At 41.2% G+C, this 13,421-nt stretch overlaps 2 protein-coding genes across 4 annotated transcripts in view; both read right to left on the bottom strand.

The window, feature by feature from the left end:
• LOC118327683 (thrombospondin-2-like) overlaps positions 1 to 9,734 on the bottom strand; it is a 10,312-nt gene extending 578 nt beyond the window's left edge. For 2 of the 3 annotated variants that reach the window (XR_004796719.1, XM_035661108.1), the window contains exons 1-15: positions 9,548 to 9,734; positions 9,061 to 9,237; positions 8,810 to 8,983; positions 8,373 to 8,503; positions 7,719 to 7,853; positions 7,355 to 7,573; positions 7,148 to 7,255; positions 6,875 to 7,034; positions 5,516 to 5,634; positions 4,991 to 5,225; positions 4,302 to 4,529; positions 4,079 to 4,209; positions 3,704 to 3,844; positions 3,453 to 3,550; positions 920 to 1,059 (exon numbers count right to left, since the gene is read on the bottom strand). Coding sequence is in view for 2 of the 3 variants with exons in the window: in XM_035661108.1 (XP_035517001.1) it covers positions 920 to 1,059; positions 3,453 to 3,550; positions 3,704 to 3,844; positions 4,079 to 4,209; positions 4,302 to 4,529; positions 4,991 to 5,225; positions 5,516 to 5,634; positions 6,875 to 7,034; positions 7,148 to 7,255; positions 7,355 to 7,573; positions 7,719 to 7,853; positions 8,373 to 8,503; positions 8,810 to 8,983; positions 9,061 to 9,237; positions 9,548 to 9,734 (2,383 nt within the window). In the remaining variant the exon portion in view is untranslated. Of the gene's footprint in view, positions 1 to 866; positions 1,060 to 3,452; positions 3,551 to 3,703; positions 3,845 to 4,078; positions 4,210 to 4,301; positions 4,530 to 4,990; positions 5,226 to 5,515; positions 5,635 to 6,874; positions 7,035 to 7,147; positions 7,256 to 7,354; positions 7,574 to 7,718; positions 7,854 to 8,372; positions 8,504 to 8,809; positions 8,984 to 9,060; positions 9,238 to 9,547 lie in introns of those variants that run through there. The other variant, XM_035661100.1, reaches the window with a different exon arrangement.
• A 1,754-nt stretch (positions 9,735 to 11,488) lies between these two features.
• On the bottom strand, positions 11,489 to 13,409 carry LOC118333610 (merozoite surface antigen 2-like). Its single transcript, XM_035669337.1, has 5 exons — positions 13,277 to 13,409; positions 12,906 to 13,138; positions 12,709 to 12,774; positions 12,424 to 12,560; positions 11,489 to 11,863 (listed from the first exon to the last, which is right to left on the bottom strand). The coding sequence occupies exons 2-5, from the start codon at positions 12,910 to 12,912 to the stop codon at positions 11,489 to 11,491; spliced, it is 585 nt and encodes a 194-aa protein (XP_035525230.1). The 5' UTR covers positions 12,913 to 13,138; positions 13,277 to 13,409.
• Between the last annotated feature and the right edge of the window lie 12 nt (positions 13,410 to 13,421).

Raw genomic sequence — 13,421 nt, 5'->3', positions numbered from 1 at the left:
TTTTACTTCACTACATTCATTTGACAGGTGTAGTTATACTTTACAGCTTATGATTTTACATAAGAAATATAGGATAGAATAGAGGCTTATAAAAATACAACACGTTATCCAACCAGTGGTCCCAAACCTTTCTGGCTTGTGACCAGTTACAAAAAGGCTGTGTCTAGTTGGGGCGCCATGTCATGTATCAGATGTCAGTTTCACCAAAGAGACATGTCCCCTCTAATCTTCTCTGATGGTTTCATTTACAAGGAGCTTTCATTTTTTGGTTGATTCTGGTGGTCCCTGTGGACAAAGGGTGTAGTGTTTCTACTGCCTCATTTCATTGATTTCAAGTGGAATCCAACCAACTCTAGCAGGCACTAAGATTGACCATTTAGAAATACCAATGGTCTCACTGATTGGCTTGTTTGTTTATGTGGATTCATATAGAGGCATCAGTATTGAACTGCAAAAAATTTATAAAAAACTCCTTTGAGTACAATTAGTACCTGTTTCAGGCCCAGATAGGTCAAATGATCCAATATTTCATAAAAAGGCAAAGATCCAAAAAAGTTCAAAAATGTAATTTGTGTCACAGTGTTGTTCCTTCTTTCCTCTCCCATTAATCATCTCACGTCCATTCAGATTTTCCTTGTGACATTTAAGAGGGGCCCAGCCCCTAGGTTGAAAACCACTGGGCTTGAACACTCAAATATATAAAGTAGTTGTAGTAGTATAAAGTAGTGTAGCTCCATCTCCACCAGCTCCACCAATGCTACACACACACACACACCGTGTCATCAGTATAAATACTTATATGAATGAATAATAAAAAATGTCCTGTATATAAGTCACAGTCACATGTGTAGTAAGGATCTGAGTGCTTCTTCCTCCACTGATCAGTAATCAGGAATAATGTTTTGACAGGATATCTTACCTCTGCACTCATATCTGAGGTCTGAGAAGAGGACGTGTTCCTGAGAGAAGACAAACAGTCCCAGTCTGCCTCCAGCCAGGGTGTGGTCGTACACCGCCCCCGAGTCGGATAAAATCTCCCTGCCCTCATACACCACCACCCTGCAATGGGAACACAGCACATAACATCCTCACACACAGCATTGTTTTATTATAGATGCAGGGAAAACTTAAATCCAATGTTTTTTTAATTAAGATTATAGGTTTATATTCATGTTAAAATCAGTCCTGAAAAGTAACTAAGTACATTTACTCAAATACTGCATTTAAGTAGTTTAGTTCTGTTGTAACTGCTACTTATTTTTACTGCCACTTTGTACTTCTTCCCCACAATACTGTCATTTGTACTACATTTGGCTGAAAATTACTTTGCAGGTTAAGTTAAAGTAAACCCTAAAGTATAATATAATTTTATAAAATATGATGCATTGTGATGCAGTAAATTAAACCACTCAACAAAATTAGGATGCAATACTACTGTATTCCAAGCCAAATACGAGTACTTATAATTGTGTACTTGCTGATACTGAATACCGATATGAGTATGTGTTAATACCATTACAGTTCTAATAGGGACTTTGAAAACACGTTTTCTTTTGATCAGATGTTCCTCACTTTCCGTCTATGAAACGATGAAATGTTGCTAGTGTTGTTGTAAAAGTTGCTTAAAATATCTCCAAACTGCTGACATTGCTTCTCCTCCATCTACATGCTCAACTAATGAGAGGTTATGTAACATCACGCTGCTGTAAAGTGTTATTATGAATATAATTAGTACATGAGTACATGAGCACAGTCATCCCTAAATGAGATAGCGAGAATTAGCTAAATTGCTGTTTATATGTTGATACATCAGTAATAATAATCCAATATACATACACATATATAGAACAATATAACCATTTAGCATGTTTTTCCTTTTTTTGCATGTGTTTACTTTTTTGATAATGTAACATATTTTTAGAGTTTTGGTACTTTTACTTGGGGTGTGTCAAGTCTATTGGTTATTTATGTATGTTTCTTCCTGTTCCCTATTTTACAATTTATTCCTGAATAACACTGAGGACTTGACGTCAAATGGAGCTATATTTAAAGCAGTTACAACAGCTTTCATAGCAACTATCCAAAATATCAATGTGTGTCTGTCCTTCACCATCAAAGAGCAGGAGCTTCTTTTCAGCCTCACATTCAATAAACGTACAGTCATCCTACAATCATTCAGGGCCAAAAATGCATCACTTCAAAGATAGCTTTCTTTAAGAGTATTTCAATCATTTGAAACACTGGGCTCGGCACGTTTTGTTCTCTTTCCCCTCACATTTTCTCATCTTGAAAACCTCGCTATAGCAGTGATGTTGTTCTCTCCATCCGCACAAAGCACAAAAAACTCATTGCCCGGGGGTGGTTTTGAAAGTCCATTAGTGAGAAGTGCAACTAAGTAGAAGTAGTTGTGGCAGGTTGAGGAGAACCGGGTACAACAAAGAAAGTGAATTACACTGTTATAAAATAATTCTTGGAGATTGATGATATCCTCCAGTGTAAGAACATCTTAGGGTGAATATCTCTTTCACAGATGCCACTGAATGTGATTTTCAGAAATTGTAGAAGTTATTCAGCCGAATGTTGCTCCACTAATACCTACAGGAACTGAACTGGTACTGACTGAGCCCCAAATGTATGATTTATTTTGTGTTTCTGTCTTGTTTTACAGAGTTGCTAGTGGTTTTTAGGTATGCTTTAGTGTTTTAGAGTTTAGAATTTTCTTTTATTCAATTTTGAAAAACACTTGCAGAAACTAAAACCTGCTAAAAATTGGTGAATACCCAATAAGCATTGTGTCTTTTTTTGGTAAAAGCAGGCTGATTAATAGTTGATTTTGCTTCTGATTCAGCGGCTGCTTTAAAATTAGGAGAAAAGAAAATGCATTCATAACTTTCAAATAATAAAGGAAAATTATGTTTATGTGACGTGTAGTAAATAAGCTAAAACACTGGAATGGTCCTTTAAAAGCAAAGCCAATAACAAATGTTTTAACTGTTAATTAAAAAGTAAAGGTTACTGCTATTGTAGAGGTTGTTTTCACTTGGGAGGAGCTGTTGTTCCTCTGAGGAAGTCCAGAAATATTTGTTTTTCTAACTTTTAAAGTTGGGTGACTTCCATGATCATAACCCAGCTGTGGTTTATGACAGCTCGACATGAAAATATAAATTCAGGCTCGAAAGAGGAAAACAAGCCAAGAGACAAATGCTTTAACTCAATACTTCTACCGGTTCATATATCAGTTGTCTTGTTTGTGACTATCCTTGCCTATAGAAATAACTATTTAACAGAGCAATGTTTTCTAGATAATAGTGAGAAAACACAAGGGAAAACTCATTTCCTCACATATGCTGGATATTCTGGAGTCAATAAATCTAACAACTGTTAGATCATCCAGTGATAAAACTTAACATGGGAAAATGGGACTTTCAAAGGAGTAATGGCAATCTCTGTACCTAATGAACCCAGTCTTGGGTCTGTGGATAAGGTGCATGCGGTAGGCTGTGAAGTCCTTCCAGCCAATTTTATTGGGGTCATGCCACAATGTTCTGACCTGAAACAGACACACACACACACACACACACACAGATGTCAGAATGGACAAAAAAAATTATGCATTACTGTGCCAATCTAATAAAAGGTACTTTTAGGGAAGGTTTATCTGTTAACAATTTTGTATTATTTATGACAATTCACTAATTCATGCCTGTTGTCTGGTGTTTCCAGTGTGCCACAGAGCATTGCGTAGATATTCTCCTGGTCCTGTGGTCGAGTTGACCAGTTTGATCGAGACTCCCGCTGTGCCAAAAGCTTTGGAAGGCTTTTTCTCCCAGTAGGCCTGAGAAACCTGCTCTCATGAATGTGGAGGATAAAATAGAGTGAAGGTTAAGTTGATGTTTAGTAGTCTTTTCTACGCTTTCCCATTTTTTGCTGGTGAGGTTGTGTCAAACACACAAAAAGGGATATAAATTTAGATTCAAACCTCAAGTTAAAAGTAATGTAATTTGGGTTACATTTCCACTACCATTAGTGAAGCCAGTAGGCATTATCATCAATGCTAAGGTCAGCATTTAAACATCACCTGTTTCCACATGACGACATAGAAGCGTCGACTGGATTGGTAGGCGAACACAATGCCTGCGTAGTCGTCATCTCGGTTGGTATTCACATAAAATGTCACACTAAAGTCTACAGAGCTGAACTTGTCATATCCTGTTCAAACAAAGGGATATTCGTTTTGTAGACAAACAATTTTCATAATGCTTTTTATGCATATTCTTTTTTTTTTTAATAGTTAATCTCACCTAAAGCGATGCCAGGGTCCGAGTTCGCTGTCTGCAGCAGCTCAGTGCCTTGGCTGCGGATCACCCAGAGAGGGTCAGACTGCGTGGTGCCTTTAGGGTCCAACAAAACAACCTGAAACTTCCTGAAGTCTGTTGACCCAATATCCTGGTTCAGTGGACAGGGATCCAGCGCATCTGGAATACTGTCATTGTCAAAGTCGTCAAAGCATGCATCTCCGCTACCATCACCTGCGAGAGAGAGGAATAAGGAGAGAGAGAACAACCATGTGATTTCCTGCATTCATTTTTGCCAAGAAGGGGAAAAGAACAAAGAGAAGAGATAATGTGCAAATGTAATAAGACAGTCCTGTATGATGGTGGATAGATTAAAAAAAAACCTTTTATGTATGATTAATCACACTGCTGAGACCCATAAACTATTTATGTTGATGACCTGGACCAATGGAGACATACTGGACTGATAGTCACAAGATTTTACTGCATGACTGCAAAATCCATTTATCATAAATTGTACAAAATATCTTTCCCGCGTGACAGCAAATTAATCAGCATTTGTTCACATCTGTATCTGTATGATATTAGAGATATTCTCAGTCCTGCAGTTTGATTTTCAGTAGATTCTGATTGATTGTGGGTGAAACCTTTTTATTGGCCACCTAAAGCTTATAGAAAAGTGTAGAAACACTGACCATTAGAGTCCAGCTGGTCCCTGTTGGGCACCAGTCTGCAGTTGTCCCGGTCATCAGGGATACCGTCGTTGTCGTCGTCATGGTCGCAGGCGTCTCCCTTCCCGTCCTTGTCATGGTCAGCCTGGTTGCTATTAGCAATGTAAGGACAGTTGTCTAAAGAGTTTTGGTGGCCGTCCTCATCAATGTCCTCGTTGTTGTCGCACATGTCCCCCACCAGGTCACTGTCAGAGTCAAGCTGCAAACACACACAATGTATTTTATATGTGTAAATAGTGTTAAATCACAAGTCTCCATGCTGAGTTTTACGTTAACCAGCACACCCACTCCCTGCATAGCCTTCCAAGATTTTCTTTTCATGTAATAAAAAAAAACAAATGTCCATCTGTCCCTGATGGATTGCCACTAATAAATTGTTACCCTGTACCAGATGTTCTGTGAAGCAACACCACCACCATCAATGTTGTTTTTTCAGTATTTTTTTCAGTAGATAGTGTATGCTTTTAAGCATTTGTGTATTTCAAGGACCTGTAGTGGGTTGTGTAGAAGGGGACAGTTGTCACACTGGTCTCCAACTCCATCCATGTCTGTGTCCCTCTGGTCAGTGTTGTAAACTAAGGGACAGTTGTCACGGTCATTCAGAACCTCTGGAGAAAGAGAGACACAAACACAGATAAATTGTATTTCATGTGGCTTTTACTCTTTTATTACAGATAAAAACAATCAATATAAATCAGGACTTTGTTTGGGTAAATGTAATTCCATCCATATTTAAAGAGTACCTTAAGTCTTTTTTTCCATGTTTTTCCATCCACCACCCTACCAATTGATCCTGGTCCCTGTCTATAGTGTTCATTACAGAATTTATTTTCCTTTTTCCAGAGAAAATCCAGGAATCTGTGAAAAATCCTGAGACACTCCAATCCCAAATTACACAGCTGTGTCATGTTCACCTACCACCAAACACAGCAATCAACTGTCTCAACTGGGACATATGAGAGTAGTAGATACTACTACTGGTCGGAAGCAAGAAGTTTATAGTATTGAACGTGTTTTAGTGTTTGGGACAAATCTACAGACTCTCATTCGTATCCCATGTTCTTTCTCCTTCCACTGCCTCTGCTGAAGCTTTGCTAAGCTAACGTTAGCAGTTCAAACAGCTCTGAACCGCCATCTTGGCCTTCAGCAAAGTCAGAGACTCAGAGGGAACTAAAGTTACTGTCACTGCTTTCAATTTCAGCTGGCAAAAAAGACGCTACAGGTCGTGCGAGTGAAATGTGAGCAATTTCTGGTCTTGTGTCAAAGTCTGCTACCTCCTTGAATAGTGTTTCCCTCCCACTGAAACAGTGTTGACTGTTTGATATGGTTCTGTTGGCTACATCAGACTGTGACCTCTAGCACACACTGGGGCAGTTTGCAGCCGAGTGTGAAGTGGCTGGGATGAGAATCTGCGCCTCCAACTCTGAGGCCATGGTCCTCTGCCGGAAAACGGTGAATTGCTCCGGATTGGGACTGAGTTGCTGCCCCAAGTTTGGGCTTAGCCTTAGAGATAGCATTAGGAGTGTTTGCTCCTTCACATTGAAAAGAGCCAGTTAAGGTGGTTCAGGAATCTGAATAAGATGCCTCCTGGGAACTTTCCTTTGGAGATTTTCCTGGCAGGTCCAACTGGGAGGAGACCCAAGGGAAGATCCAGAACTCACTGAAGGGATTATATATCTCATCTGGCCTGGGAATGCCTTGAGAGGAGCTGGAAGGCATTGCTGGATAGAGGGACTTGGAGTGCCCTGCTTGTTCTGCTGCCACTGCGAGTTTAATCTTTTTTATCGATGCAATTAATGGATACATAAAACATATTTTTACTTGCATGTTCAAGGCCCTAGCTCCTACCATCTCCATCCATGTCAATGCTGCAGGCGTCTCCCTCTCCATTGTCATCAGTGTCTGTCTGCAGTGGGTTGCTATCAAATGGACAGTTATCACAGCGGTCCCCGACCCCATCTCTGTCAGAGTCAAACTGCCGAGGGTTGTACACCAGCGGGCAGTTGTCCTACGCCAAACACACACATTTGTGCATACATACACACACGCAATATGTGAATATTCAATTGTTTTCAGTCAGGGTAATCTCAAAGTTACTCAAAGTTTGAGTCACAGTCTCACCCTCTCATCTAGGATGTCATCATTGTCGTCATCAGGATCACAGGCGTCTCCCTGTCCGTCCTTGTCCAGGTCTTCCTGTCCAGAGTTTGGTATCCTGGGGCAATTGTCCTGCAGCCAATCACAACTCAGATTAGAGAAATTACATCCAAAGAACACCACCAGCCAATCAGATAACATTTTTATTCTCTTTTTTTATTATTATTTTACCTTCTGACAGTGATAGGTTGCATTCAGCTTGCAGATTAATTTGTTGTTGGGCCAACCATCCAGATCAGCGTCTTCACCACACAGGAAGCCATCACCCGCAAACCCGACAGCACACACACACTTGTACAAAACCTCAGAGGCCAGGCCAAGGTACACACACTCAGCATACTTGTGGCAGGTGTGTGTGTTGTCTTTGCAAGGATTGTATGGTTCACACACCTAAAACCACAGCAAGCATAGGAAAATACAAAACTGATTCAAGATTGTAGTTCAAAGCTAGGAAAATAGTGAGGATTAGCGTTAGGGTAAGGGTCAAGTTCAGGGTTAGGCTTTGGGTTAGAAATTCAAAGAACAAAATACGTGCCTGCTTGGTTCTCTGGGCTTGCTGCAGTCCAAGGCCATATGGCTGAGTGCCTTTATAGCGAGGAGGACAGGGCAGACAGTAGTAACCAGGGTCTGTGTTTACACATTCTGTGACACACACACCCTCCACTTCACACTGCAAAGATAGAGGGATTAACCATGTTCAGCATATCAAACACTAACTGCAAAGTACAAAGGTTTGACCAGAGGGGCTCTCTGCCAGGATCAGACTACACAACATTTACTTCATTTGAGATGGTCACTAGACTAGATTAGGTGATCAGGTAGGATCAGAGAGAAACTTTTGGGATCTTTAAAGTGTACAAAGTGTTACAATGAATATCATAAACTTTGTCAAACTAGGCCAAAGAGAGGAAGTCTGCAGCTATGCTAGCTGCTGTGTGTTGAGCTAAATGCCAACATAAACTTGCTGCCATGCTTAAAATGACAATGCTAACATGGTGATGTTTAGTAGGTTTACAAGATGTTTACCGACTTAGTTTAGTGTGTTTACATGCTAATATTTGCTAATTACTGTTGAACACAAAGTACGGCTGAGGCTGATGGGAATGTCATTAGGTATTTATATATTGGCGACATTAACCCATTAACCTGCTGGTGTCATGTAGTCTGATCCTTCACCTGCCCTTATTACCTCATTCTCATCCTCACAGTGAGTGCCATTGCCACTTAAACCCAATGGACAGTGTCCACATTCCCATGATCCATCGATATGTGATGTGCACTCCACTCCAGGAAAACATGGATTTGACAGCAAACATATATCTGAAAAAACATACAAATGTGCACATAGAAAGGCAATGAGTCTTTTATACACAATCCAAATAATCCAAGATTGGCTTAATGGCACCTAAATTTGAATCATTATGTTATTATATGTCCTGAGCCAAAATAATTGAATAAAGGCAGAATAAATGCTGTAGGATATTATTTTTTAATCTCTATTGTTTGAAAATATGTTTCATCCAATAAAGAAATAATAATGTTTATCCATGGATGTCAGGTTTAGCCTGTTTATAGAGTAATATCTGTTTACATAGCCTGAGGTTTGTGGTCAGGGTTAATGTTTACCTATAGGACATGGTTGTTTGTTGCAGGCTTCATAGTCCACAGCATCTCCAACACAAGGCTTCCCACCATGTTGAGGAGCAGGGTTCAAACACTCCCGTTGGCGAATTGTAAGACCTCCCCCACACGACTCTGAGCAGAGTGACCACTCAGTCCAGCCTGTCCAGCCTCCGGCAACTACACACAAGCATATCATTTACTTGTATGCCAGTAGAGTACAACAGTGCAGTCTGTATGTGCATTTTTTTACTCACTGGGGCAGAGTGTATTGTTGCATGGTTGCGTCTCCCTGTTGCTGCCCGTGCAGCCTTTGCCCCCCTTCTGTGGTGGGGGGTTGTTGCAGAGACGTACTCTTGTGATGTTGCCTTCACCACAAGTGGTCGTACATGCAGACCAAGGAGACCAAAGGCCCCAGTTCCCATCAGCACGTACTACACATGAAATAAGAACATCAATATTGTAAAAAAGTCCAGGTTTTTTTGTACGGTAGTCTGGAAAAGCCTCTAAGTAGAATTCGACACAGACCACCACCGCAGCTCCACACTGTGTATACATTTACAGAACTACAACATGTTTCCAATTACGATTAAAATCTCTAAAATCCATTCGTCTGAAGTTCCGTACTTTTGGTCTTTCAGGAATATTCAGTTCATTCCCTTGGACCAGCCGTGCTCAATCAATCACAATAAATAAATTAAATCAAGACATTTGACAGATCAGACATGCAGAGTAATGTCCTACCCTTGCGGTCACACTTCATCGGCATGCAGCTGCGGGTTTGGACTGATGGGCCAGCACAGGACGGCGTGATGCCATTGCAGGATCGGCCCCTTTGCTGCCCTCCACGTCCACAGGTGACTGAACAGTCAGTCCACTCAGACCATGGGGACCAGCCATCTTCATTATCTTTATATACATACACACACATACACTGTTGGTACACCTTTATCAAATTTTGTGATCTCAGCGTACATCATAGTGACAGACAAAACAAACTCACTGAGACAGACAGGACAGCACTTTCCATCGATAAAGGATGGATTGATGCAGGATACAGGAGGGCAAGACACCTGTTGACACACCACCTTTCCATCCTACACAAGGTGAGAAAGATACAGACCAGTCTTTAAACATAAAGAATTTGAAACAATAATAATAGCCAAACCATGCTAGTTTGAGCCAGATGTTTTGCTAAATGCCAGCCCTTGCAGACGAATGGTATGCTGTCATGACTCATAATAAGTCTGACTACTCCCTCAATCCATCCCTGACAAAACTAATGATGTTTTATAAAGGGAAACAGACACAGAGAGGAGGATGAAGCATGCATAAAATATGGGAGACTAACAAATGCAGCTCTGGAAATAAACGAAACCATATTTAGTATCTCCACAACTGGACAAAACATTTTAAAGGAATAGTTTGGCATTTTAGCAAATATGCTTATTTGCTTTTTTGCCTAGAGTTAGATGAGGAGATCAACACCACTCTTCTGTCTAAAGCTACAGCCAGGAGACCGTTGACTTAGCACATAACCCTCTGTCAAACCACAACTTTTCATTTTTAGAACTTGTACATTTTTTTACAGATTAAACAAACTAGACATAACATGAGCTGTAGACGTGTTGGTAGACTGATTTTTTAACTTTTGGACGGAGCTATGCTACATTTTTATGCTAACCTAAGCTAAACGGACTCCTAGCTGTAGGTTCATATTTAACAGATATCAACCATATGCTATCGATCTTCTCATCCAACTGTCAGCAAGAAAGCATATACACGTATTTCCCCAAAATGTCTTTTTCAATTAACTATTTCTATAAGGTTAGGATATATGTAAGAGCCATTCTAGAGGATTCTTGTACTTTTTTGGATTATACCATGTCAAAACTTAATACTTAATGGTAAAGTCAGGTTTTTAGAGTCAAGTCTCAAGGAAGTCAAAGTCTTGCAGCAGTCAAATCCAAGTCCAGAGATGTATTTAAATAATAAAAGGAAATAACACAAGGAGACTTGACAGTGAGGACTTGAGACTTGACAGTGAGGACTTGAGACATGACTTGGACTTTCCCTAAAAACAGCTCTGGGCTGCATTCAAAATAGAATTAGAAGTGAAAGAAGATTTATGATCTAACCTAGATGAAGTCTATTTATGACAGGTCTTCCATTCAATCAGAGACTTGCATGGCACTCTCCCAGGAAACACCTCATTGCTAATATTTTAGATTGTAGTTATATAAGATTTGTTCAACGCTGACCTGGCAAGTACAGGAGGTGCAGCTGTCAACCTCCCAATCCTCCCCCTGCTCATACACTCGTCCATCCTGCACACACCAGATCTCCCCGTCTCTGTCTCTGTCAAGATCGTTGACATCACCGCCAAAGCCATCACCGTCTCCATAGTCACCGTCTCCATAGTCTTCACCATGGCCATGGCCATGGCCATTGTCATTGTCATTTCCATTTCCATTTCCATTTCCATTGCCGTTGCCATTGCCGTTGCCATGGCCGTTGCCATTGCCGTTAGCCATGCCATGCCATTGCATGACCGTCTGGCCAATGGGCCATTGCCGTGGCAACATGGCTATTGCCACTGCCTTTGCCGTGGCCAGTGGCTATAATTGCCACTTTGCCATTGCCGTGGCATGGCTATTGCCACTTGCCATTGGCCGTGGCCATGGGCTAATTGCACTTGCCATTGCCAGTTGGCCATTGCCCGTGGGCCATGCTATTGCCATTGCCCATTGCCATTGCCGTAGCCATTCCGTGGCCATGGCTATTGCTCATTTCCATTGCCGTGGCCATGCGGTGAGCATTTGCCGTGACCATTGCCAGTGGCCCATGTTCACTATTGCCATTGCCATTGCCATTGCCATTGCCGTGGCCATTTCCATTGCCGTGGCCACGGCCATTGCCTATGCCTCTGCCTCTGCCTTTGCCATTTCCATTGCCATGGCCACGGCGATTGCCACGGCCACCACTGTTGCTGCTGCCACTGTTGCTATTGCTGTTGCTCAGCTCAGCCAAAGATATGCGCATCTCTTCATTTTCTCTTGACTGAGAATACAAATACATTCAAAAAATTAAAATCATCACATAAAAAACTATATATTTGACCTATTTATATAGGGCCTATTGCCCTGCATTAGTATAAAAAGACCTGTTGAATTAGGCTAGAGCGATGGTTGTCATAGCCAACATTTTAACACTGATGGTATTCTTTCTGCTTGATTTTTCCCCAAAAATTACCAGGACATTTACCACAAACCACAGTGCTTGCCTGCCAGAAAAAAGGATGTCGCTACTTGTTCCATTTGCACTGAAAGAAGTGCTACTCTCTGTTGGGTTTGTCAAACAGATTTCCCATAAAGCTCTACCCCATCAATTGCAATATAAAGTTCTCTGTAATTGTCTCTGTTTGTTTATTAATCACAAAAAGTTAATTCCACAATGTTTTAATGAAAACACTTAATTGTTACACCTAATTCTTTTTTAAAGAAAAGAAAATGTTAAGTTAAATTTCTTCCCTCATTAATATCAAAATGTAGTATTAGAGAGTTAAACACAACAAACAAATGCCAACAGATGATGCATGTGCATTAATTTGTGTATCTTACTACTCTCTCCAGGTCTTCAAGCAGGTTGCTGGTCACAATCCGCAGGCCTTGGATCTCAGTGAGCAAGCCCACCAGCTCCTCACATGGATGACGACAGATTTCTGACGACACATTTTCGACCTTTGCACCACCCACACCTGTAAAGGTGACAAGTATGTGGGGGTCTGTGTTACATTTTATACTTCAGACTGTGTTAATGATGAAGAAAAAAGAGATGAAGAAACTGTATGTATTTGAATGCAGGTATATATGTGTCTGCGAGTAAATGTGAGTGCTGTGTGGTACCTGCACACACAGCTGCTGCATAGAGGAAGATCAAAAGCCAGGGGAAGCCTCTCAGCGGACTCATTCCTGTTCACACATAAATCACATATGCAGTCACCATGAAATATAACAACTATACTGCTACACCACCGCACAATACAAGCAGGACTGCTGCAGAGGAGATAAAGGAAGAAGAAGAAGATGAAGAGGGAATTAACCTTGCATACCTGCGTCCTCCTCTCTGGTCTGCCTTCCCTCCAAGATTAGAAATCACGGCCGGTAGGCTCGTCCCAGGCTGCAGCTCCACGGGGGCTGTGATGGAATGTCTGTCTCCTTCCTTATTTCCTTGTCTCCTTGTTTCCTTCACACCTTGGCATCCGGATCGACACAGCTTACTCAGTAATTTGTTGCTGAGGCATCCAAAAGAAATAGATGTTGGTGCGAGTGAAATCTGAGTGAAGAACATGCAGACAGCTCTGTTATTTCTGTAGAAAGTTCTAATGTGGTTATGTATTTGTTTGAGTGTGTGGGTGGGTGTGTGTGTGTGTGTGTGTGTGTGTGTGAGGCAGGAGCGGGGGCCATATATTACCCGTCTGTCTGGCGATGAACTGGGCTGCATATCTCCCAGCGAGAAACCCAGCTGGATGGAAGGAACTCTGTATGTGTGTGTGTGTGCGACTGTGAGTGTGAGTGTGTGTGTTGACGTCTCGATGCAGGTTTCCCAGACACATCAT

The sequence above is a fragment of the Morone saxatilis genome, unplaced genomic scaffold (assembly GCF_004916995.1).
Source record: "Morone saxatilis isolate NCDOM2014 unplaced genomic scaffold, NCSU_SB_2.0 Contig1, whole genome shotgun sequence".
Classification (NCBI taxonomy): Eukaryota; Metazoa; Chordata; class Actinopteri; family Moronidae; genus Morone; species Morone saxatilis.
The sequence above is the reverse complement of the archived record's forward strand: the minus strand, read 5'-3'. Positions and strand labels throughout refer to the sequence as shown.

Coding starts and splice junctions, on each gene's coding strand:
- LOC118333610 (XM_035669337.1), bottom strand. Junction 12,561..12,708: donor TGCAGCAGCTGTGTGTGCAG/GTACCACACAGC, acceptor TCACCTTTACAG/GTGTGGGTGGTGCAAAGGTC. Junction 11,864..12,423: donor TTGAAGACCTGGAGAGAGTA/GTAAGATACACA, acceptor TTGTATTCTCAG/TCAAGAGAAAATGAAGAGAT.